This window comes from Suricata suricatta, chromosome 5, assembly GCF_006229205.1.
Source record: "Suricata suricatta isolate VVHF042 chromosome 5, meerkat_22Aug2017_6uvM2_HiC, whole genome shotgun sequence".
NCBI lineage: Eukaryota > Metazoa > Chordata > Mammalia > Carnivora > Herpestidae > Suricata > Suricata suricatta.
The window spans coordinates 115,474,151-115,497,392 of NC_043704.1; the positions used below are offsets into that span (position 1 = coordinate 115,474,151).

The 23,242-nt window shown below is 33.0% G+C and overlaps 1 protein-coding gene across 2 annotated transcripts in view; it reads left to right on the forward strand.

Annotated features, from left to right (window-relative positions):
* Positions 1 to 18,032, forward strand: part of PLOD2 (procollagen-lysine,2-oxoglutarate 5-dioxygenase 2) — a 101,382-nt gene extending 83,350 nt beyond the window's left edge. The window contains exons 11-20 of one of the 2 annotated variants that reach the window (XM_029940812.1): positions 1,985 to 2,089; positions 7,155 to 7,280; positions 9,515 to 9,656; positions 10,832 to 10,894; positions 11,872 to 11,985; positions 14,792 to 14,857; positions 15,900 to 16,004; positions 17,107 to 17,253; positions 17,365 to 17,490; positions 17,663 to 18,032. In XM_029940812.1, the coding sequence (XP_029796672.1) occupies positions 1,985 to 2,089; positions 7,155 to 7,280; positions 9,515 to 9,656; positions 10,832 to 10,894; positions 11,872 to 11,985; positions 14,792 to 14,857; positions 15,900 to 16,004; positions 17,107 to 17,253; positions 17,365 to 17,490; positions 17,663 to 17,818 (1,150 nt within the window). In that variant the 3' untranslated portion in view covers positions 17,819 to 18,032. The remainder of the gene's footprint in view (positions 1 to 1,984; positions 2,090 to 7,154; positions 7,281 to 9,514; positions 9,657 to 10,831; positions 10,895 to 11,871; positions 11,986 to 14,791; positions 14,858 to 15,899; positions 16,005 to 17,106; positions 17,254 to 17,364; positions 17,491 to 17,662) is intronic. The other variant, XM_029940813.1, reaches the window with a different exon arrangement.
* The last annotated feature ends 5,210 nt before the right edge of the window (positions 18,033 to 23,242 follow it).

Here is a 23,242-nt window from a genome sequence, read left to right on the forward strand (position 1 = left end):
ATGTGTGTCTGTAGACATATTTTGCTGTTGTATATTTTAGGAAAATATGAAGTAGTAGACTAACTTGGGCATAGGGTTAGAGTAGATATGTGTTTAATTTTATAAGAAATTGCCAAACCTCCAAGACCATTGTACACACCTGGCATCAGCGTAACAGACCTCTGGCTGCTCCACGTTTGTCACAGGTGATATTGCCATCTTTTTAATTTTAGCCACATTATTGTGTATACTTTATTATATATCTTATTGTGATTGTAATTTACACTTGATCTTAGACAAAAGATTGCTGAGAAGCGATGTGTGATTCTAATTTAAATCCCTTACCACTGATTCGTATGTCTTCATTCCTGGAGTATCTACTTAAGTCTTTTGTGCATTTTCATTTACATTGGGTTGTCTTTTTTGCTGTTGATTTGTAGGAGTTCATTATATAATCTGTGTAGAAGAAGTGTGTGTGTGTGTGTGTGTGTGTGTGTGTGTGTGTGTGATGTTTTGTCAATATGTGTTTCATTCTGCGGCTTGATCTTTTAATTTCTTAATGCTATCTTTTGAAGAGAAGAAATGTGAATTTCAATATAATTCAGTTTCCCTTTTTTTTTCTTTTTGTTTTGTGCTTATTGAGTTTATTTTCTATTTAAGAAGTCTTTCTTATTCCAATGTCATGAAAATATTCTTTGGAAATTTTCCTTTATAAGCTTTGTTGCTCTAGCATTTATGTTTAAGATGTTTCAAACTATATAGTTCACCCCGAATATATTTTGTGTTTGGAGTGAAGTAGGTGTCAAATTTTATTCTTTACAAATGGAATTCCAGTTGTTTCAATGCTCTTTTTTATTTTAGTTGACTTGGCTTTGGTCAAAAATCAATTAGCTGAGTATTTATAAGTGATTGTGAACTCTTTATTCTGTTTCATTGATCTTAGACCAATGCCACACTTTATTATCAGGGATTTATATTAATCTTGAAATCAAGTATTAAAATTACTTCACTTTTTTCCAAAATAATTTTAGCTATTTTATTTATGCCATTTATTTAATTGAGATATAATTAACATGTAACATATTAGCTTTAGATGTACTACCTAATGATTCAATATTTGTATACATTGTGAAATGATCAGCACAAAAATCTGTAGTTACTATCCATCACCATACATAGTTACAAAATTTAAAGAAAAATTTCTCTAATTTTTTGCAGAATGTTAGCAAAGTTTCAGAAGTCTGCTGCCCTGTGTGACAGTTGCTTAGAAACAAATATGGCATAGGAATACATACTGACAATGGCAGAAAGTGAGGGCTAGGATCAGCAGAGAGGGAGGGAGCTCAAAAGCAGAGAGCTCCAAATGCAGGAACCATAACACTCAGAAGTATTCTGCGTGTATCACAAGAAGCTCCTTCTTTGTTCCTGATGATAATGCTACAGACTCAACCAAGAAGAACATATATCATAGTCTGTGGCCCCTGATAAGAAGCAGAGGAGTAGATATCTTAGAATTCCATGCAAATCAAATTTTAAAAGTATTAATACCTAAAGAGTTACATTTTTGTATCTCCAAATTTACTTAAAATTAAGTTGTTGGATAAGCAAGATTTTGCACTGTGTGTTGTATGTGTGTGTGAGTGTGCAAAAAGCATTTTGATTTAGAAAAAAGTTGTTGATAAATATGTGGAGATAAATTATGTTTCCTTTTCAGAGAGGTCTAAATACTAAATTCTAAATTGCCATTCTGAGCAGAGATTTTATGTGGCTTGAAAATGTATTTCATGTAACCTAAAATTTTGGTGTTGATTTCTTTATGAATATCTATGTTGACAAACTGAGTATTTTGAAATTTAAGACAGTATTTATCCCTTTGGTTATTGTCTTACTATTTTGATTAGAAAAATATGTGAGAGAAACATTATTTTATGTATAAGCTTTATGCCGATATTTTCAGCCAGTAAACATATATATTATCTAATTATTATTTCTTTCTCAATGCCAGGGATTTTTGCCGCCAGGATGAAAACTGCGAATATTATTTGAGTATCGATGCTGATGTTGTTTTGACAAATCCAAAGACCTTAAAAATTTTGATTGAACAAAACAGGTACTACATAAGATTCATTGTCAGTTTATTTTTAAAATGATAATCATTTTCTCTGTCTATGTGGACACACTATGCTTACTTATCTGTGATAAATGAATTGAGGGGAATTACATGAAGTTATTTTCTATACTTTCAATTTTGATTAGTTTCCTTTTAAAGGAGTTAAAAAGAAAACAACCTGATGAAAGGTGGAAGTATTTAATACTAGTTACAATCATAAATGCCTTGTTTATCACTTATAGTTGGATTATTTTTCTGTTTAAAGCTAGATGGAATTACGATATATTTGTAAATTTTGGAACTTTTTAATTCTCTGTAGGTACTTTTAAATTAAAATTTCATAAAACTTATGACCTGTTAAAAAGTTATTGCAAACAGAGATCTGAGTTCTTAGAATTTGAAAAAAAATTCAGATATCTATGATTTTATTTAGTATGGAACTAATTATTATTACTCGGCAGTACCTGTTTTTATTTAACTAAATTGAAGTGTGAAAAAGATACCCATCAATACCAGCTTATGATGATATTAATCATTATTTATTATATTACTCATATTGCTATTAGTAGTTTATTAATCCTTCTACTAATAGCATACCTTTAATAAGTGCTTATTAAGTGACCAGTGTTATTTTTAAGTGTGTTTATATATATTAACACAATTATTCTCTTAGTGAATAGAATGGTTAACAGTGAAATGTTAGAATTACTGTTTTTATTTTGCTGAGTAAAATATATAAGAAGTCTGTTGTGCTAGTCTAACCTCCTCCATATGTAATATAATTTGCCAATTTGAGAATTTAGTTATTACTTCAAAATCCAAGACCTCTCAGTATTAATCTGTATATACAGTCCCACTGTGTATCTGGATGCTTATCTAGTTAAGATAGCTATCTAAGTTACAGGTAATTTTTCAAAACAGATGAATAAAGATTTGATCATGAGGCAAGGAAAAGAATTTAGACTATCCTAGACATAAGGAGTAGAGTTGTAATTTGTAACTCTTAAAACCTAGTGGAATTCGGTAATATTATCTCGAATTTGCAGTGTTAATTGCCTCTTAATTTGATTTAAATTCACTATTATGGAATGCACATTGAAAAAATAATCTTTGTGTGTTTTTACTCTATGACACTTTTGCACATACTTACTGTTCTTTTAGTGAAGTATTTAATGGATTCATACTATGAATTTAACGTATATCCCCTTTAATATTAATCTAATGTTTTATATCTTGTAATAAGTAAAATTACCTCATAAGTACCTCAACTGGCATCTAAAACTCAGGATATTTCTCCAATTCCATAACTTTCTGTTACTGATCAAAGGTTTTGATTCATATGCTATCTATGGTTCTTGCTCCTATATCCAAACATGTAATTTTCAGAAAGAATTTACATATACCAAAAGTGTTGTGAGATTTAGTAGACTTGACTGAAAGTTAGAGGGACAGGGGAGGGGTCACATCTTAGGGCGTTTGGCTTTCTAGCATCTCATCAGCTCTCTTTTCCCTCTCTTCTTCTTAACTCTGATGTTTACTGCCTTGCTCCAAATTTTATTCCTTCAGTAATACAGCATAATTCATTATCCCCCAACTGCTGTCCTGATACAGCAGCCCCCCTTTTCTGCAGGGCATATGTTCCAAGAGCCTCAATGGATGCCTGAAACCACAGATAGTACCGAACAATATACATACTTTTTTTCCCCTTAAATATACATATCTATGTTAAAGTTTAATTTCTAAATTAGTCACAGTAAGAGAGTAACAACAATAATAAAATAGAACAATTGCAACAAAGTATTGTAATGAAATAAAAATAAAATATGTGAATGCGGTCTCTCTCTCGAAATATCTTCCTGTTCTGCACTCACCCTTCTTGTGATGATGTGAGATGATAAAATGTCAACAGATGAGATGAAGTGAGGTGAATGATGCAGGCGTAGCGTTAGGTTCCTATTGGCCTGATGATTCGTCATAAGGAGTATCATCTGCTTCTGGACATGGTTGACCCCGGGTAATTGAAACCATGGAAAGTGAAACTATGGATAAGGGGGCCTGCTGTATTTCAGTACTCAAAAATACTGAGGCACACCGCAGACAGAGTTTGAGTTCCATTTCTTTGCCCTACCTTCTTTGGAAGGCAGCTGGGATTATAAATTACAAGCTTTTTTTTTTTTTAGTATATATTTCATCTTGTCAGTTATTACCATTGAATTATTTCTTAAGTCAACATAATATGTAGATGCTGATTTATGTTATTATTTCTAATATTGTAGATATTCTAAACAAAACAGAATATAGGTGTTTCTGGTTAACATTTAATTTTAAAAGGAACCAAGAAAAGTAAACCAAAATAACTGTTTTGCAAGGTGTGTATTTACAGACTGTGTTTCACTTTTCTGTGGGTAAGAGAAAGGGCACACCTGGTCTTCTCAAGACTGGAGTGTTAGGAAGTAGGTTTTTTGTTGGGAATACCTAGTTCATAAACTTTCTCATGGAGGAGTTGTATGTTTTTCTTTTTTCCTTTTTTTAAATTTAAATTTTAGTTAACTTAAAGTGCAATATTGGTTTCAGGTGTAGAATTTAGTGATTCATCACTCACATACAACACCCAGTGCTCATCCCAACAAGTGCCTTCCTCAGTACCCATCACACCTCTAGCCCATTGCCTACCCACTTCACTCTGTCAACCCATCAGTGGTTCTCCATCACTAAGAGTCCCTTATGGTTTGCTTCTGTCTTCTCTTACCCCTACCCTTCCCATATGTTTATTGGTTTTGATTCTTAAATTCTACATATGAGTGAAATCATATGTTATTAGTCTTTCTATGACTTATTTCACTGAACACAATACATTCTAACTGCATCCCTGTCATTGCAAATGCCAAGGTATCGTTTTTGATGGCTGAATAATATTCCACTCTCTTTTTAATTTTAAATATATTTTTAAGTTTATTTATTTTGAGAGAGAGAGAGAGAAAGCACAAGCAGGCGAGGGGCAAAGAAAGAGGACGATTTCAAGCAGGTTCCTTACTGTCAAATGAGAGCCTGACGCAGGGCTCAATCTCACCAAGTGTGAGATTATGACCTGAGCTAAAATCAAGAGTCAGATGCTTAACCAAGTGAGACACACAGGTGCTCCAGTATTATTCCATTCTCACACCATACACAAAAATAAATGCAAAATGGTTTATGAAAGACCTAAATGTGAGATAGGAAACCATCAAATCCTAGAGGAGAACTCAGCCAGCAACTTCTTTGACTTTGTCCGCAGCAACTTCTTACTCAACACATCTCCAGAGGCAAGGAAAACAAAAGCAAAAATGAACTATTGAGACCTCATCAAGATAAAAAGAATAGTGAAGGAAACAATCAACAAAACTAAAATGTAGCTTATGGAATGGGAAAAGATATTTGCAAATGACAAATCTGATAAAGGGTTAGAGTCCAAAATCTGTAAAGAACTTACCAAACTAAGGACCCAAATAACAAACAATCCAGTTAAGAAATGGGCAGAAGACATGACTAGACACTTTTCCAAAAAAGACATGCAGATTGCTAACAGACACAGGAAAAGATACTCAACATCACTCATCATCAGGGAACTACCAGTCAAAACCACAATGATATATCACCTCTCACTTATCAGAATGGCTAAAATCAGTAACACAAGAAACAATAGGTGTTGGCAAGGATGTGGAGAAAGGGGAACCCTCCTACACTGTTGGTGGGAATGCAGACTGATATAGCCACTGTGGAGAACAGTATGGAGATTCCTAAATAAACTAAAAATAAAACTACTCTGTGATCCAGCAATTGCACTATTAGTTATTTACCAAAGGACACAAAAATACAGATTCAAAGGGGTACATGCAGTGCAATGTTTATAGCAGCATTATCAACAATAGCCAAACTATGGTGAGAGTCCAAATATCCATCAATCGTTGAATGGATGAAGGTGCGTGAGATTTTCTTAAAAACTAACACCACCAGGGGTGCCGGAGTGTCTCTGTCAGTTAAGCATCCAGCTGACTCTTGGTTTTGGCTCAGGTCATGATCTCACATTTCTTGAGATAAGAGCCCCCCATCGGGCTCTCGACTGATATTGCAGAGCCTGCTTGGGATTCTCTGTCTGCCCTTCCCCTTTGTGCGCATTCTCTCTATCTCTCAAAATAAATAAACTTAAAAAGATTTATACTACCATAGTTCATTTCATTTTAAAAATAATTCTAGAGGAACTTAGGATTTTGTGACCTCATTTGGAAAGTGTTGACACACAATAAATTAGATTTTCCTAGGAAAAAATATGACATATTTTGAATTTATAACATGTGGTTTTCTCGAAGGGACTACTTTCCTGGTAGGCAGTCAGATAGAGCGCTATGGCAATTACCATCTGTTTTGTTTTTTACAGTAGTTGAAGGACTATAAGAATGTTCAGTGTTGCCAGGGCTAGCACAACCCATTTAAAAAATTGTAAAAAAAATAAAAAAGGAAACATACTTTAAAGTGATTCAGGTCTTAACATTAGGAAAACTGGCATATTTATAAAAATCTCAGGTCATCTTTATTCAGTTTTTTTGCTCAGCAAATATTTATGGAATAATTCAGTGCACCAAGGACTATCATGTCTTCTCAATGACAGCGAAAATATTTTATTTCATTTAGCATAATTTATGAAATACTTAACATAATTAAATAATTGAAGTAGTTTGATTTTAAGTCATTTTTATACTTTCATTAGCATTTTCAATTTTTCTTTTTTTGTTACTCATTTTAAGAAACATCATTGAAAATTGGTCTATTTAAGAAAAAGTAGAAAGAAAGTCTTATTTTTCTTTTATTTTACTTTTTCTTCACTTCTTATTTATTTATTTTTATTTAATTTTTAGTTAACATACAATGCAATATTGGGTTCAGGAGTAGAACTCAGTGTTTTGGACTATGTGTGTATTAAATGAACTTTAGTGCTTTAAGTGTCATGCTAAGCCCAAAACACATAATTCTGTGGTAACTTAAGTATAAGTAATTTCTTGGATTTGCTTTTCTCTCACACTGTCTTTAGAAAGATCATTGCTCCTCTTGTAACTCGTCATGGGAAGCTGTGGTCCAACTTCTGGGGAGCTTTGAGTCCGGATGGATACTATGCTCGATCAGAAGATTATGTGGATATTGTTCAAGGGAATAGAGTGTAAGTTACTTGATCTTCCCTTTTATTGTAAAGTGCCACAATCTCAAAATGTGGTCTTGTTACCATCACCTGAATTTTTATTCCTTTTTTCTTTATGATTAATGGGAATTTGAAGACCTGGAGACCACTTAGGATCCTGAACTACTAGTATAAAATTAATAATAAAAGATTCTGTTTTTGAAGTTCTAAATCTTCACAGGCACAAATTTACTGCTGTGGAAATAGAGGAGACACTACATGGTTAGTAGGGGCAGCCAGAAGATAGCTGTCAGAAGAGTAGCATGATTTAGTTAGAAGTTTAGAAAAGGAATTTAGCTAATTTTTCTAGCGACCAGGATGAATTTTTTTGATATCTTTTAAAATTTATAAGTGAACAACAAAATACCAAAGGTCATAACTTTCCAGCATTTCCTATTGTAAGAGTTTTGTGTGAAATAGGTATTCTGCTTTAAAGATGATCTTCTTCACCAATATCTGATTTCCATTTCTAGAGTTTGAAAAGAATATGTTTGCTACAAAGTGTGTGCATTATTGATATTTATTTCAGAGACAACAGTTGGTATTTTTTAGATTAAAAAATTATCACAATTGGAATAGTGCGTTTTTGCTAAGATAATATAGAGAGGGATCCTTTATTTTTTCTACAGATGATAGACCAGAGTCCATCTTAACTGAGATGTATGTTAAGGGCTTTCCCTGATTTCTCAGATGCATCAGCCCAGGTAAAAGGGAAAACATTCTTTCATGACTAAAGATATGTGCCCCTAAATTAGTAAAAAACCCTCACACACTTACTGTTGAACAGTTGAGTATTAAAAAGATGTTTTGGTTGTGAAAATAGTAATAGTAAATTTGAATGATATAAATATGATAAAAGCTTTTGTTAGCTTCAGGTAAGGAGCATCATAGCTGAGAAAACACTATTCAGATTATATACTGTTGTTTCAAAGTACTTTTCTTGTCTCTGTGATGACTTGTATAGACCAAATGCCTGATACTGTCTGTGGGTATAGCAGAAATAAGGGTTCACAGAAGTAGAATAGAGAATTTATTTCATTTAAGTTGCTTTAGGCACCTGGTGATATTTTGTGCAGCTTCCTGGCACTGTTGTTTAAAGTCTAAGGAAAAGAATATGGGAGAGGCTTTTGATCTAGTTAATACAAGAATGCACTTCATGTCCAAAAGCTGCATGAAGGAATGACGTCTTATGACACACACACATCTGATGTGTGTGTCTGTGTGTGTGCATCTTCAAAACTGAGACACTGCCTACTCTGCCAGTTATAAATTTCTGAAATCAGATGACACATTGTATATTTTTATGGCTATTTCCTTTGAGACTTATCTAGCAAGACAAATGAAATCATATTCCTCTTAATATCTAACTGCATGTCCTTGGTCAAGATCTTTCCTTTTTGTTCTTTAAAGGCAACAGGTATATGCCTTTGGGCGAAACCTTACTTGCTATTCTTAGGAAATGAGTCATGTTCAGAATGAGAAGACCAATGTGGGGAAGAATAAAGGACAAAATAGTGGCTCTCAATGCTCACGTACTTCTACCTATATTTTTTCATATCTTCTCTTTTTACAGAAATTTCAGTTGGCTTAGTGTATTTCAAGAGAATATATTTTAGGAAAATTTTAGGTTGTATTCAGGAGTGTGCTGGTAGATGTCTAACAACTGGATCTTGGGGTTAAGGGGTGCCCTGATTTGTAGTGTTGGCCAGTTTCTGTGGTATAAATGCTCTGCCACGGCTGACTTCAAGCTTCCAACAGGGAGTCACTGAGTAGTATAGACTTGGGAGTGAAGCTAAGTGCTCTGGGAGCCAGTGTGAGCCAGTTGTAGTAAATCACAGGGTGCATGTGAGTATTTTTACCATCAATCTATTTAATGCTAAGTGGAAATACGTTCTGTGTTATACTCTATGATGATGAAGTTAAGGATTATAGTCAAAATGCTAAACAGATAACAACCTTAAAATGTAGTTTATATAGGGAGATGGTGATTTATCATATAAAAATGTAGTGTGTCACGAGTCATATCATAGATGTGTGTGTATAAGTGTTTTAAATATAAAATGTATATATTTTATGCATTTGCATGTAATTTCATTCAATAATTTATATATACAAAATTTAAAAACATACAGGGCATTTATTTTAAAAACATAAAAATAAGCCTTTAAATAGTTTTTTATTTCTGGTATTTGGGAATGTCTTGTCTTTACTTTCAGAGGGCTATGGAATGTTCCATACATGGCTAATGTGTACTTAATTAAGGGAAGGACGCTTCGATCAGAGATGAATGAAAGGAACTACTTTGTTCGTGATAAATTGGATCCTGATATGGCCCTTTGCCGAAACGCCAGAGAAATGGTAGGGTGTGCAGCGATGGCTTGCTGGAATGTTCTCATAAAACGGCTTGCTTTACCAGTTGATGCATCATTGTGTTTTGATGCTCCTTTTCTTTCTAATTTGTAAGTACTAGCCAATTTTTTTGGTTATGTATTGAAAAATTGGGAATAGTTATGGAGAATAATTAGTGAACACTTATTTATAGGAATAGTTTGCAAAATGTTAGGTTTTGTGCTTAGGCTAACTCATAAACAAAAAAATTTCAGCTGATTTGTTACAAATCAGCTTTGCATTTTTAAGAAGTCATGTTTACTTTCATTCGAAATTTTATAGTGGAGACTTGACCTAATTAAATTAATTAGATAAAGTGGATGAAATAATCACTTACACATTTACGAAGAACACATTTTTGTTTTTGTTCTGTAATCAATGTCTCCATTATTCTCTCTATTGTTATAAGCTGCACACTGCTAGAAAGTCATTTCTCCCCACTACATTGGGAGAAGGATTGAGATATGGAGTGTATTTAATCTATGTGAAAAATAATGATACATCGCTCTTCTACAAATATACTTTCATTGTAAAATTTCAGTGGTTGTAGAAAACAGTTTGTTTTTCAAAATGTGTAAATGTTTTAAAACAAACATGTCTGTATAGTTTTCTGTTTTAGAAATGATTGGGTTATTTTATCCAAATTTAGATATACAAATTGATTTGGGGAAAAATCAGAAAAGTTGGCAAGTATTTTTTTCTAGTTTAATAAGGCATGTGTTGTCGGAGTGTATTTGTTTTTCCTACAGACCTTTGTGCATTGTTATATTGAGTATGTATCTTCAGTACTTGTGATTGTAATTTGTGCTCATCTTCTGCTAATTTGACTCAACAGCGCATCCTGGAATGGCCTGTCTCACACATTTTTTCCTTTGTCTTAATTTTGTGTCTAATGAAAATTCTGCTAAGGAATGAGCTTGGATTATGTTTGACCAAAAAAAAAACAAAACAACAGCAACAACAAAAGAAAGGGCTGGAGTTGTTTCTTTGTGTGCGCTCTAAGCTTTGCTTGTTATGCATGTTGTCTCTGAAACACATTTCAGAACGTCAGCTTTGAGCAAGGGCTGCTAATTTTATTTACCTAAGAATACCTGAGAGAGTATGGGTGTGCGGGTCAACTTACCCAGTGCTTCTCTTCATTTTAGACTTTACAAAGGGAAAAAGACTCCCCTACTCCGGAAACATTCCAAATGCTCAGACCCCCAAAGGTGTTACTTTTATTTATTTTTATTTATTTTTGTTTATTTAATTAATACTAGATATGGTATATTGCCTAGCAGTAAAGACTTTAACAGTTTTCTTTCCATTTAGCATGGTAAAATGTTGGTATTCATTGGCTCTTATTTGGTGTATGTGTGTGTACGTTTTGTGTGTTGAGGATGGGCGTTGTATGGTATTCAGCTCTTAGTTCTTTAGGCTGGTATCCATTTTATGGTTGACAGATGAGAAAGTTAAACCCAAATCTCTTTTACTGGTTTTTCTAGTTTTGTTTTTATAAAGGGAGAGAAGAAGTAGGAGTAAGTATAAAGTACATTTTGATTAAGATGAGATCATTATTGCTTTTTTTATTAATAACTAACCTTTTTACCATTAAAACAGGTACAAAAAGAAACAACCTTACCATAGTGGTTTTTGCCACATTTATTTGGTTTAAGGCAAGGAAACGAGACTGATTTTCTTTAGCTGCCTTTAATGAGCAAGTAATTTCCGTGTTCAGTTTTTAAACATCAGGACAATAAGAGAATGAAATAGTTTGATGTAAAAATATTGAATTTTTGTTCAAAATGTGACGTCTTCTTTGAAAGGGAAAGAAACCAAAAGAGGTACAATTCATTGCACTTGGTGTCTCAAAAATATTTCTGCTTTCAAACAGGATTTTTTTCCCCCCTGATGTCTACATCTAGGATCAATGAGAAAGGGACAAAAACAGTCATTCTTCCTCTTCTTTTTTTCAGTTGAGTGTCAGTGCTATCAATTAGTTTTGTGTGGTGCCTGAATTCATTATTAATAAAAATTTTATTTTTTATTTTCAATCATGCATGTTTTATATGAAAAACAAAATGCATGTTCGGGAATGAGATATAAAAGTTGAAATTATTATCTTCTATATATTTTTCCTATGGTTAAGTTTATTTTCTTGTACTTTCCTCTAAGATTGTTAATGCTGTTATTCTTTGGCACATAGGGGGTGTTTATGTACATTTCTAATAGACATGAATTTGGAAGACTTTTATCAACTGCTAATTATAATACTTCTCATTATAACAACGACCTCTGGCAGATTTTTGAAAATCCTGTGGTATGTATTTCATACTCAACTTCATTTATTTCTTATTTTTGGATTTAAATCAATTGGGTAATAACATGAAAATATAAGAAGCTTTTAAAAAGTTAAAGTTTAAAAAAGTTTTGGGGCGCTTGAGTGGTTCAGTTGGTTGAGTGTCCAATGTTGCCTCAGGTCATGGTCTCACAGTTTGTGGGACTGAGCCCTGTGTCAGGCTCTGTGCTGATCAGCCCAGAGCCTGGAGCCTGCCTTGGATTCTGTGTCTCCCTCTCTTTCTCCTCTTCCCTCGCTGGTGCTCTATCTCTCTTTTTCTACCTCAAAAATAAATAAACATTAAAAATTTTTTTTTAAACTTTTAAAATATAATCAATTGTAGCTTTTAAAAATAATATAGGTATAACAATATTAATTATAATGATTTAATTACAGTAATTTAATATAATAATATTAAGTATTTTTAAAGCTACAATTGGTTATATTTCCTGACCACGAATTTAAAAAATATAGACATATATTAAGTATGAGGAAAGGAATTATCAGTTTCTCTTAATATTTCTATTTTATATATTCAAAAGTGTCATCAAATTTTTTATTGTAATTTCCGAAAAACTGTTTACAAGTAGCTCACTTATGAAAATGTTATTTTTTTTGATTTTCAAGAAGAGAATTCAAGAAGTTAGGGAAAATACATTTTATGTTATCTTATTTTTTATAACAATTTTTTGAATGTACACCAAAGACAGCCAGAGAAAATTGCAGAGTAAGTGGATTCAGCATATAATAGAAAGTCTTAGGTTGAGGAAACTATTTCCTTCTAAACTTTAAAATTATTTCATAAAGATCTGAATCATAAAGGAATTCACTCCTTTTTTGTCTTGCTGGAGTCTGTTCCGTCAAATTGGAACATTTGTTCTAGGGAAAATACTCTCTTTAGCATTCATCTCTGGAATGCTACTGTTTACAGCTTTCCTCTTGCCAGTAGTAAAAGTTTTAAATTAAAAGACTCAATCCACCTGATCAGAATTGCCTTTTATTTCATAGGAGTAGTTGACATCCAGGAATAGTAAATTCAAAGTCTCTGAAGACTGTGGAATAGAAAAAGAATACCTTCAGACACTTTTGTATTTTAAAAGTGTTTTTGTTTCTTATGAGCTACAGATCTTCATCTTTCACAAGAGTATAATTAAAAAGAGGCTTTTTAAATGGTGAGGGTGGAATCATATATTTTACATTGGCACTGAGTCTTTTGGTTCTTTTGAGGAATAGAATTATTTTGTTTCTTGGGGAATATTAGCTCCTGAAAAAATGTCCCAAATTATACCCTGAATGGTAGACATTTGTGTCAGAATTCGTAACTTTGAAGAATATGAAAACATCAGAAATAAGTTGGAACTGCTTTTCTTTCTTTCTATGGCTTTGTGTAGTTTTTAGTAAATTAACCACATCAGTATGTCTCATGAGGGATGTCCCATAGCAAAATATTTGACCATTGTCACATTATCAGAACTTCTAAGAAATTAGTTAAAGTAAGAGTTTGTTAAATGGTATTTGAAAGGTGATCTAAAATGCCTTAATGTAATAAGATCTTAGGGCTTTTTTCTTTAACTTCAAAAACTCAATAATGATGCTTAAAAAATACTTAAAGATTCTGAAATATTATAAATGATTATTTTTTCCTATTTCCCCCATATTTTGAAATCCGAGAACTAATCAGTATTGAAGGGATTAATGAAATAATAATTTTATTCTTGTAATTCTATACTATGAATGAATGAAATTTATTAAAGGATTTGAAGATAACTTTGGTTCTTTCGTATGATCTACATATAAGCAGAGATGTGTGAAATCTAAGAACGGCATACATGTTATCAGGGCTTCTCTGAAATATGGGCTCAAAAGGTATTTTCAGACAAAATATTTTTTGAAACATATTTTGATTGGAATTATTTTGAGTCTATATCTCAAGTCTTCCCTTCTGGTTCTCTATGTTTATACTTTGTAAAGAGAAAATCAAGAATTTTGTTAAACTTGTCTAAATACATTTAAGAAGAGATTTTTTTGATACTCAGTCACTCCATATTTTCAGTTATACCCTTTAAATATGTGATTTTTAAATAAAATACTTGACTCAGGAAGAGAATTCCTTAGCTGATATTGACAAAAATTGAGATAAGTTAGTTTGTTGTTTATGTATCAGAGATTAGTCAAAGAAGCATCAGTTTCTTGAATTAGCGTGGAGACAGACTATTTCTTAATGTATGGTTCTATACCTTAATGTCAGTAACCAAAAGATATGAAAGTATTAGTATCCTATGATCATTCTGTTACTACATAATAAAAACTGAAGCGAAGAGAGAAAATTTAAATACATTTTAAAATGTCAAAACTATTTTAGAGTAATTTGCTATTAAAGTCCTGTATATATGAATAAGACCCTAGTTGGTTAATTGCGTAATTTTACTAGTATTCGTTAGGATTTTGCTCTTTATCATTAACTTTTAAGTCCATATTTACCTATCCCTGTGTTTATGCATAGAACACAGCATGCAAATATAATTGTTATAAGATTATTCAAGTTTTAAAATCTTGAGGTCTAAAACTTTATAAATAAAAATGTCATGTTTCATAGAATGATGTGAACATGTACAGAGTCAGACAAAGTTTAAAAAGCATAAACCAGGGTTTCTGAACATTTCTTTTTTGTCCAATACACATAGTCACTTATAAATTTACCAATTTCTAAAATGCATGTACTTTATATTTTCTATTATTTATTAAAAGGTATTTGCTTTAATCTGTGCAATTGATTTTTTTTTGGTAGGACTGGAAGGAAAAGTATATAAATCGGGATTATTCAAAGATTTTCACTGAAAATATAGTTGAACAGGTTTGTATTTATAATTTTGATGATGTATAGCATACTTTTGCTATGTTTTCCAGAAGGGAACAATATTAATCCAATACTGCTTTATCAGAGGATTTTATGAAAGTGGAGAAGCCATCTTATAGATAAAAATCATGTGGCTTAATTAACCTTAAGGGTCATATAGTTGCAAAAATGGAGATCAACCATAATTTTAAGATCATTCCCTTTTTTTGTGAATACTTCCAAATGTTACAGCTATCCCAAACCCCTAAAAATAAGGAACCTTTCGCAAATCTCTGGTGTAGGCCTCATTCGGTAAAAGTGTATCTTTGAAGGAAATTGATCTTTAAGAGTCTCTTCTCAAAGAGATCTTCTAAAAAATGAACTCTATTTTAGATTAGTGTTTCAAACTGTTGCTGATACCTTATTTCAGAGAATGTAAGGCATCTTTGATTCTGAGATGCTGTTATTTTGTGTACTGCAAGAAAGGATCAAAATACTACCAATTAAACGATGACACAATGTTTTCTAGTCATTTAGAATTTTTAATTTTAGACATATTGAAAGTGCTATTTTAGACTTATCAAGGTATAGATATTATCATATGTTGTAGAGCACCATATACATAATAACTTTCATTTCAATGGCAAAACATAGTGTAAATTATTAAAAAAAAACATTTGAAAGGGCAAGTCAACTCGAGTGCAACACCAGCTAAGTGCACACGTGTACACGCACACAGATACATACATACCCACAGGGTGAAACTGAAAATTTGATCCAGTGTACATGCACTGTAGCATTACAGCTACATCACAGTGGCTGCCTCGTCAAATGTGAGTCCAAGATAAGTTTACAGATATTAAGATGCAAAAAGTAAAAAGTCTTAGCATTAAAAGAAGTATTATTTGTAATATAAATGTCAATAATATTGGGCAAGCCTCTTAAAAAGGCATCTAAGTGAGATGAATATTGAATATTCCATCCAATTACTTTTGTAATGCTATTTAGTGTTAAAAGACACAAAGTATTATTCTTTTCATGATGATGCCTTGTTTTATAGCCTTGTCCCGATGTCTTTTGGTTTCCCATCTTTTCTGAAAAAGCCTGTGATGAATTGGTGGAGGAAATGGAGCATTATGGCCAGTGGTCTGGGGGAAAACATCATGTAAGTTGTAATTTCACACAAAGAACTACAATGTGTATGTTGGATAGGAGTGGGGGTGGATATTTAGAGAATTTTGAGGAGATTTGTCTGTTTTGTCAAATATCTCTGACTTCTGGACCTAAATGCAGGGACTAGCCAAGGCTGTCAAGAGAACTCCGGTAGCATTTAATCTGTCTGGCCTCAGTTTCTCATTTATGTATGCAGTTACACTAGATGGTTTCTAAAGGCCAGTGTCTACAGATTGGAATCTAGGAAATATATGCCTCGGGTGTGGTATTACTCTTCTCTAAGGCCAGTTTTTCTTCTCTGCATTTTCACAGTAAGCTCTAGTGAAAATCCAAGACAAAGCTTATCTGGTTGACTGCCAAAGATTTTTCTTGTGTGTAAACATTGGAAGAAGAAATCTGTTTGAATGCCATTGGTGTAATTCAGTATCGAATTTACATTCAATGTCCAAGATTTAAGAGGAAGCATTACTGTTGATGGTTCAGTGTGTTTCTTTTCCTCTGAGAATCCACAGATGCCTACTCCTAAACAATACCAAGGAATTCTAGGACAACACTCTAATATTACTGCCTCTGCTCGACTTCATACCCCAGCTAGTTAGCCACCGAGAGAGACGAAAGCTTAAAGTATAAGGAAGAACTCAAAGTCAGCAGGGATAGGATAATAAAAAGCAATCACGGAAGGACTTAGGTATCATAAAATTGAAGCGGGAACATAGCAGGGAAAGCCTGTTTTCAGCGATCGGGGATCCAAAGTGCAGACAGTCTTTATCCATCAAGCATCTAAGACTGCTTGAAAGCTAACTTTTTAAGGGGCATTAAAGGGCTTTGGAAATAAGTTTTATTAATGTATATTAATAAGTAAGAAAGGAGTCCACTGATTCTGCAATACTTGGCTTCATCATTGATACTTTGCAAAGCCACGTTATCTAAGTTATTTTGATGGTTTTGCAATTAAAGCAGATGGTACACCATAACTGAACAACTGTTATTTTTATTGTCTATTATGATCTTGTGGTTGAAAAAAAAATCCAAGGTAATATAAATGTGAATTGCATGTGGACTGCACTTTATGACATCATTGATGCTGTTTCTAGGATAGCCGTATATCTGGTGGTTATGAAAATGTCCCGACTGATGATATCCACATGAAGCAAATTGATCTGGAGAATGTATGGCTTCATTTTATCCGGGAGTTTATTGCACCCGTTACACTGAAGGTCTTTGCAGGTTATTATACAAAGGTAGTTATGCTCCCATTCCTCCTGTGTACCTCCTACTAGTTTTTACACAAATGTGCTATTTTATATTTTTATTAATAAACAAATCCACTGGTTTACTTTGCTTTTTTTTAGGGGTTTGCACTACTGAATTTTGTAGTAAAATACTCCCCTGAAAGGCAGCGCTCTCTTCGCCCTCATCATGACGCTTCTACATTTACCATCAACATTGCACTCAATAATGTGGGAGAAGATTTTCAAGTAATTATGGCTTTGATTTTTTTTTACATTTTTTAAAAGAAATATGTCATTATGATAATACGGCTTTTGCCTTATATTTTTTACATTCTGCTTAGATGGTATAATTTGAATTTTGCCACCGATTAAAAATTAAACAATAAGCTAATACATGTATTTGTTTCATCTCTTCTAGGGAGGCGGATGCAAATTTCTGAGGTATAACTGCTCTATTGAATCACCCAGAAAAGGCTGGAGCTTCATGCATCCAGGGAGACTCACACATTTGCATGAAGGACTTCCTGTTAGAAATGGAACGAGATACATTGCAGTGTCATTTATAGACCCCTAGGTTACCTACTTTTCAGAGAAATTAACTTTTCTTTTGGAATGGATGAACAGGTCTTTGGAGTTGTGCTTGAGAAGATGAGAGGACTATTTAAATAACTTCAACAGAACAACTTCACTTTGGGCCAAATGTTTGAAAAACTTCTTGTAAAATATTGTTTGATATTTCATAATGTCTGCTCTGAGCCTTAAAACACAGATTGAAGAAGAAAAGAAAAGAGTAAAAGCAAATATTTATTTCTATGTCTGTTGTCTCTGAGAATAATGACAACTTTCTGAATTAATGTTGCATTTGATAAACTATTCAGCTACAAATGTACAAGTGACAAGTGAGACTAGTAATATTTTATTATGAAAAAATCTTGGGAAGAATGTTTTTTATCAACATGTAGACAAAGCAAATATACATGAATATTGATAATTTTGAATCATTGGAAAACTGGAGTTACAATTGAATTTGTATACAACTAATTATACAAGTACTTTTTTAATGATCTATGCAGGTACCTCTTCTAGTAAGTTACTGAAGGAATACAAAGAACAATAAATATTACACAATGTTTTTCCTCAAGATTTTTAGTACAAAACACAAATGAGGTGCAGAGTCAGTTGAAAACATTTCTGTTTAGATTGTTAGACAGATTTTTTGGATTATATCTGTATTAAAAATCAAGCCCTATATTCCTTCAGGTGAATTTTCCAAGGTGGATTATATTGAGTAGGTATTAGATTTAGGAAAGTTTTCAAGCCTTTCCATTTCTGAAAGTATATCAAGTATCAACGTAAGACCAGCAAGTGTCCTTAAGTCAAAACAGACTTTTGATTTTAATTCTAGAAAACAATGAGGAAAAGAAAATTTCATGAGATTAGTAGTAGCCTTTTATGATTTTTGAAAAACTTTGTTCAGTACTTGAATTTTATATCAGGAATACAAAGTTGGTGAGCCTTACTTCTTCTCCTTGCCCTTTGTCTCCCTTACCTTTGTGTCTTCCCAGTGCAGTTCCCATTTTATCCTTCTTACTCTTTTGATCTTTTCTTGATCCCACTTTAAATAAAATTCCCCAGCACACACACAAAAAAAATTGTGACTTGATTTTTCACCATTTTTCTGAGTGCAGTTTAAATATACTTATTGTAGCTACTGTTTTTAATTTAAAGGTTAAACTTGAAAAAAAACTTTAAGTCATGGTGCCAAAATTATTTTTCTAACACCATGTGTTAGAAACTTATGAAAAATAAAGTAATTTAAAATAAGTTTCTGTTGGTCTCTTTATTATTAGTGATTTATCTTTTGAAGAGAATGGGGCATGATGGAGTATCCAAATATCTGGATATAATAGGCTATGATTTTTTTAAATTTTGCTTGGTACATTTACTGATACTATAACTTAATGAAAACTCTCCTTACTGAATTATGATTTGAAATGTCATATCTTCAATCTGAAAATGCCTAGGGATTGATCTAATGATTTTACAAGTGAGGAAATAGTGACAAAATGTTTATTCAAAAACTTTGTGGTGTTTTTAAGTCTCTACTATGGGCCATGCACTGTTCCAAGCACTGAGAAAATTATATTATCTTGGTGATGACCAAGATAATATAAATGCTGGAAAATAGACTTAGAAAATAAGGAGGTTGGGTTCTACCTCTTTCCTTTGGTGGCACTTACTACTCGAAGTAAACTCCTACAGTCCATCAACTTTGTTGAAGAGACATGTTCATAATTATTTCTAAATTACATTACTGTACGTCAGGGATAGCATTCTAAATATATAACAACTGGTAAGTCTTGGGTGTCAGCCCATCAGAGCAGATTCTGGTTACAAAAACCAGAGTCTACCAGTGCAAACCAGCTTAATATCACTTGTGATACATTTCAGAAGAAAGATCTACGAGATCCTGTTTCTTTTTGGTTGTGGTATGCACAAGTGGCAACCTATAGTAACTTTTAATTTCATGCCATGTTTTTAGAAATGGGATCAAGGCAGTCAACTGAGTATTTTCTATCTTTCCTCTTATCTCAGGCTTCATGAAATGATATGAAATATACTTTTATTTTATTTATTTATTTTTTAAATAGTTTATTGTCAAATTAGTTTCCATATAACACCCACTGCTCTTTTCCCACAAGTGCCCTCCTCCATCACCACCACCTCTTTCCCCCTCCCCCTCCCCCTTCAGCCCTCAGTTCGTTTTCAATATTCAATGGTTTCTCAGGTTTTGTGTCCCTCTCTCTCCCCAACTCTCTTTCCCTCTTCCCCTCCCCCTGGTCCTCCATTAGGTTTCTCCTGTTCTTCTGTTAATTTATGAATGCAAACATTTGGTATCTGTCCTTCTCTGCCTATTTCGCTTAGCATGACACCCTTGAGGTCCATCCACTTTCCTACAAATGGCCATATTTCATTCTTTCTCGTTGCCATGTAATACTCCGTTGTGTATATATACCACATCTTCTTGATCCACTCATCAGGTGATGGACATTTAGGCTCTTTCCATGATTTGGCTATTGTTGACAGTGCTGCTATGAACATTGGGCTACATGTGCTCCTATGCATCAGCACTTCTGTATCCCTTGGGTAAATCCCTAGCAGGGCTATTGCTTGGTCATAAGGGAGCTCTATGGATAGTTTTTTGAGGAACCTCCACACGTTTCCAGAGCGGCTGCACCAATGAAATATACTTTTAAAAAGAACAATTCATAATCAGGGAAAGTGTGAAATATTCTCATGTAGATCAGAAAAGATACAGAAAATAGGTAGGATTGGATGGATCGGGAAAACTGTCACTTGACATACACTCACCACTTGCCACCACTGATCTGTTCTCTGTTTCTGTGAGTTCATATTTTTTAAATGCACATGTAAGTGATATCATACAGTGTTTATATTTCTCTGGTTTATTTCACTTTCCATAATGCCTTCAAGGGTCTATCATGATATCACAAATGGTAGTATTTTCTCCTTTTTAAAGATTGAATACAACTCCATTGCGTATATACCGCATTTTCTTTATCCATTCATCCATCATTGAACACTTAGGTTGTTTTCATGTCTTGGCTTTTATAAATCCTGCTGCTGCAGTGAACATGCGGGTGCAGATTGCTTTTTGAGATAAAGATTTTGTTTCAGATATACTCCCAGAAGTAGGATTGCTAGGTCATATCACTGCTATTTTTACTGTTTTGTGGAACTGAAATTTTTTACTGTAGATATATATTTGTGTATTATTTAATATAAAGAAAAAGTAGAAAAAAGAATTCTCATAATTAATTTAATTTGAATAAATGGAAGTATATTGATGTCAATAGTAAATATTTGTGTTTACAGGTGTGTGTGTGCGTGCGTGCGTATGTAACATTTTCCCAAAGAGATTTAAATGTTCATCATGGTGGCTTTCTTTCTAATTCTTACTGTGCATAGAACTGAATGTGAATGGTTTCACTTAATACAGATACTTTAATAATAGTCCAGTATGTTAGTTTTCTTTATTCTGCTTCATTTTTGAAAAACATTAATAATTTACTTGGTAAGTTATCTAAGAGACCAAATACCCCTTTACAGAATAAAAGTATGGAAAACAATTAACATATGAATTGAGTCCATTCTGTCCACACTAATGACAGAATCTCTTTATATATTCCTTGATTCCTATTTTCTTATCTGTCATCTGCACTTACTAATATCTCTGCTTGCTAAGTCCATCTTGTATGACATTTTGGGGGTCTGTCATTCATTTGGAATATGGAGTGGCCTATTAAACATTTCTCTTCCAGTTGCAGGAAAGCCAAACACAACTTTTAGTCACAGTTGAGAGTCAGTCTCTGCAAATAGCTCTCTTTGACTAGATGTTGACTATTTTGGAAAATTAAAGTCTTTAAGGCTTCATGAAAGCAGCCTTTGTCAAACAGCACTGTTTATCTGTGGTCTTGCAGAATAGCAAGCTACAGACTTCTTTTAGAATAACTCTTTATTAAGAAAAAGCCCTTGGGGAGAAGAAGAGGAAAAATGTATAAAACTCTTTAATGAAAGCAATGAATTTTGCATTAAATTTGAAGACCTACATTAAGAAATAAGTGATACGAAGAATAGAAAACTACCAGTAGACATGCTTTTAAAGTGCAACATAGCTAAACTACTCTAATAAAAGGAATTAGAAAACCGGAAAGATGAGACACATGAGGGATGTGTGCACTTTATAAATCTTAACTCTACCAGACAGCTTTTTTTTTTTTTAATTTCAAGGATTAAATCAGGGCCCTTGGGTGGCTCAGTCGGTTGGGCCTCCAACTTCGGCTCAGGTCACGATCTCACGGTTTGTGAGTTGGAGCCCCGCTTCGGCTCTGTGCTGACAGCTCAGCCTGGAGCCTGCTTCGGAGTCTGTGTCCATCTGTCTCTTCCCCTCCCCTGCTCATGCTCTGTCTCTGTCTCTTTCAAAAATAAACATTTAAAAATATTTAAATTTAAGGATTAAATTATATTTTTGTATCATTATTAACATAGTAAGATAGATTAGAATATATTCATGTGAAAAGTAGCTTCTTTGCTGATTTTTGAAGTGGTGGTGTTTGTTTTTTTAATAAATGAGCTAATTGATTATTTTGGCATGCTGTTGTGTCTCTACTGAGAAATGGTTGACAAGAAATCTGAATCTTCATAATTTTTTGAAAATTAGAAAGAAATTTTTGCTCCTTTACTAAAACAAAACAGAAGTAATCAACTTAAAGAAGTTTCAACAAATGAAATGGAAGGATCACAATTACCATAAATAACATAAAAAACATACTGTTTCCTTCAAATTATCCTCACTCCAAAGTAAATGCAGTTGACTCCTGAACAGTGCAGGGATTAGGGATGCCAAGACCACCCTCTGACCCCCATTCCCCACCCAATCCCTGTATATCTTTTGACTCCCTCAAAATTATACTAATAATGTACTGTGGATTGGAAGCCTTACTGACAATATAAAGTCTGACGCATTTTTTTGTTTTATGTATTACATACTGTATTCTTAAAGTAAAGAAAAGATGTTATTAAAAGAATCATAAGAAGAAGAAAATGCATTTACAGTACTGAACTGTATCTAAAAATCTCACGTATAAGTGAACATGTGTAGTTCAAACCTGTATTGTTCAAGGGTCAACTGTATTAGATACAAAAAGAAGTTAAGAGATGGAAAAGAAGAAAAAAATTTCACGAAGATTTGTAATGAGGAATGAATTTCTTTATGCTTAATTATAAAGTAATTAAAAAGATACTTTTAAAAGACATTTTTTCTTAACACTGGTTTAAGTTCATCATATTTTCTTTTAAAAATTCAATGTGAAATGATAGAAGGAATCCTTAAAGATATTACATTGTGACATATAATTTTGCAGCTACATAGGAGAATCTTGTTCGGAAAAAGCTCAATAACTTCCAAATGAGAAAT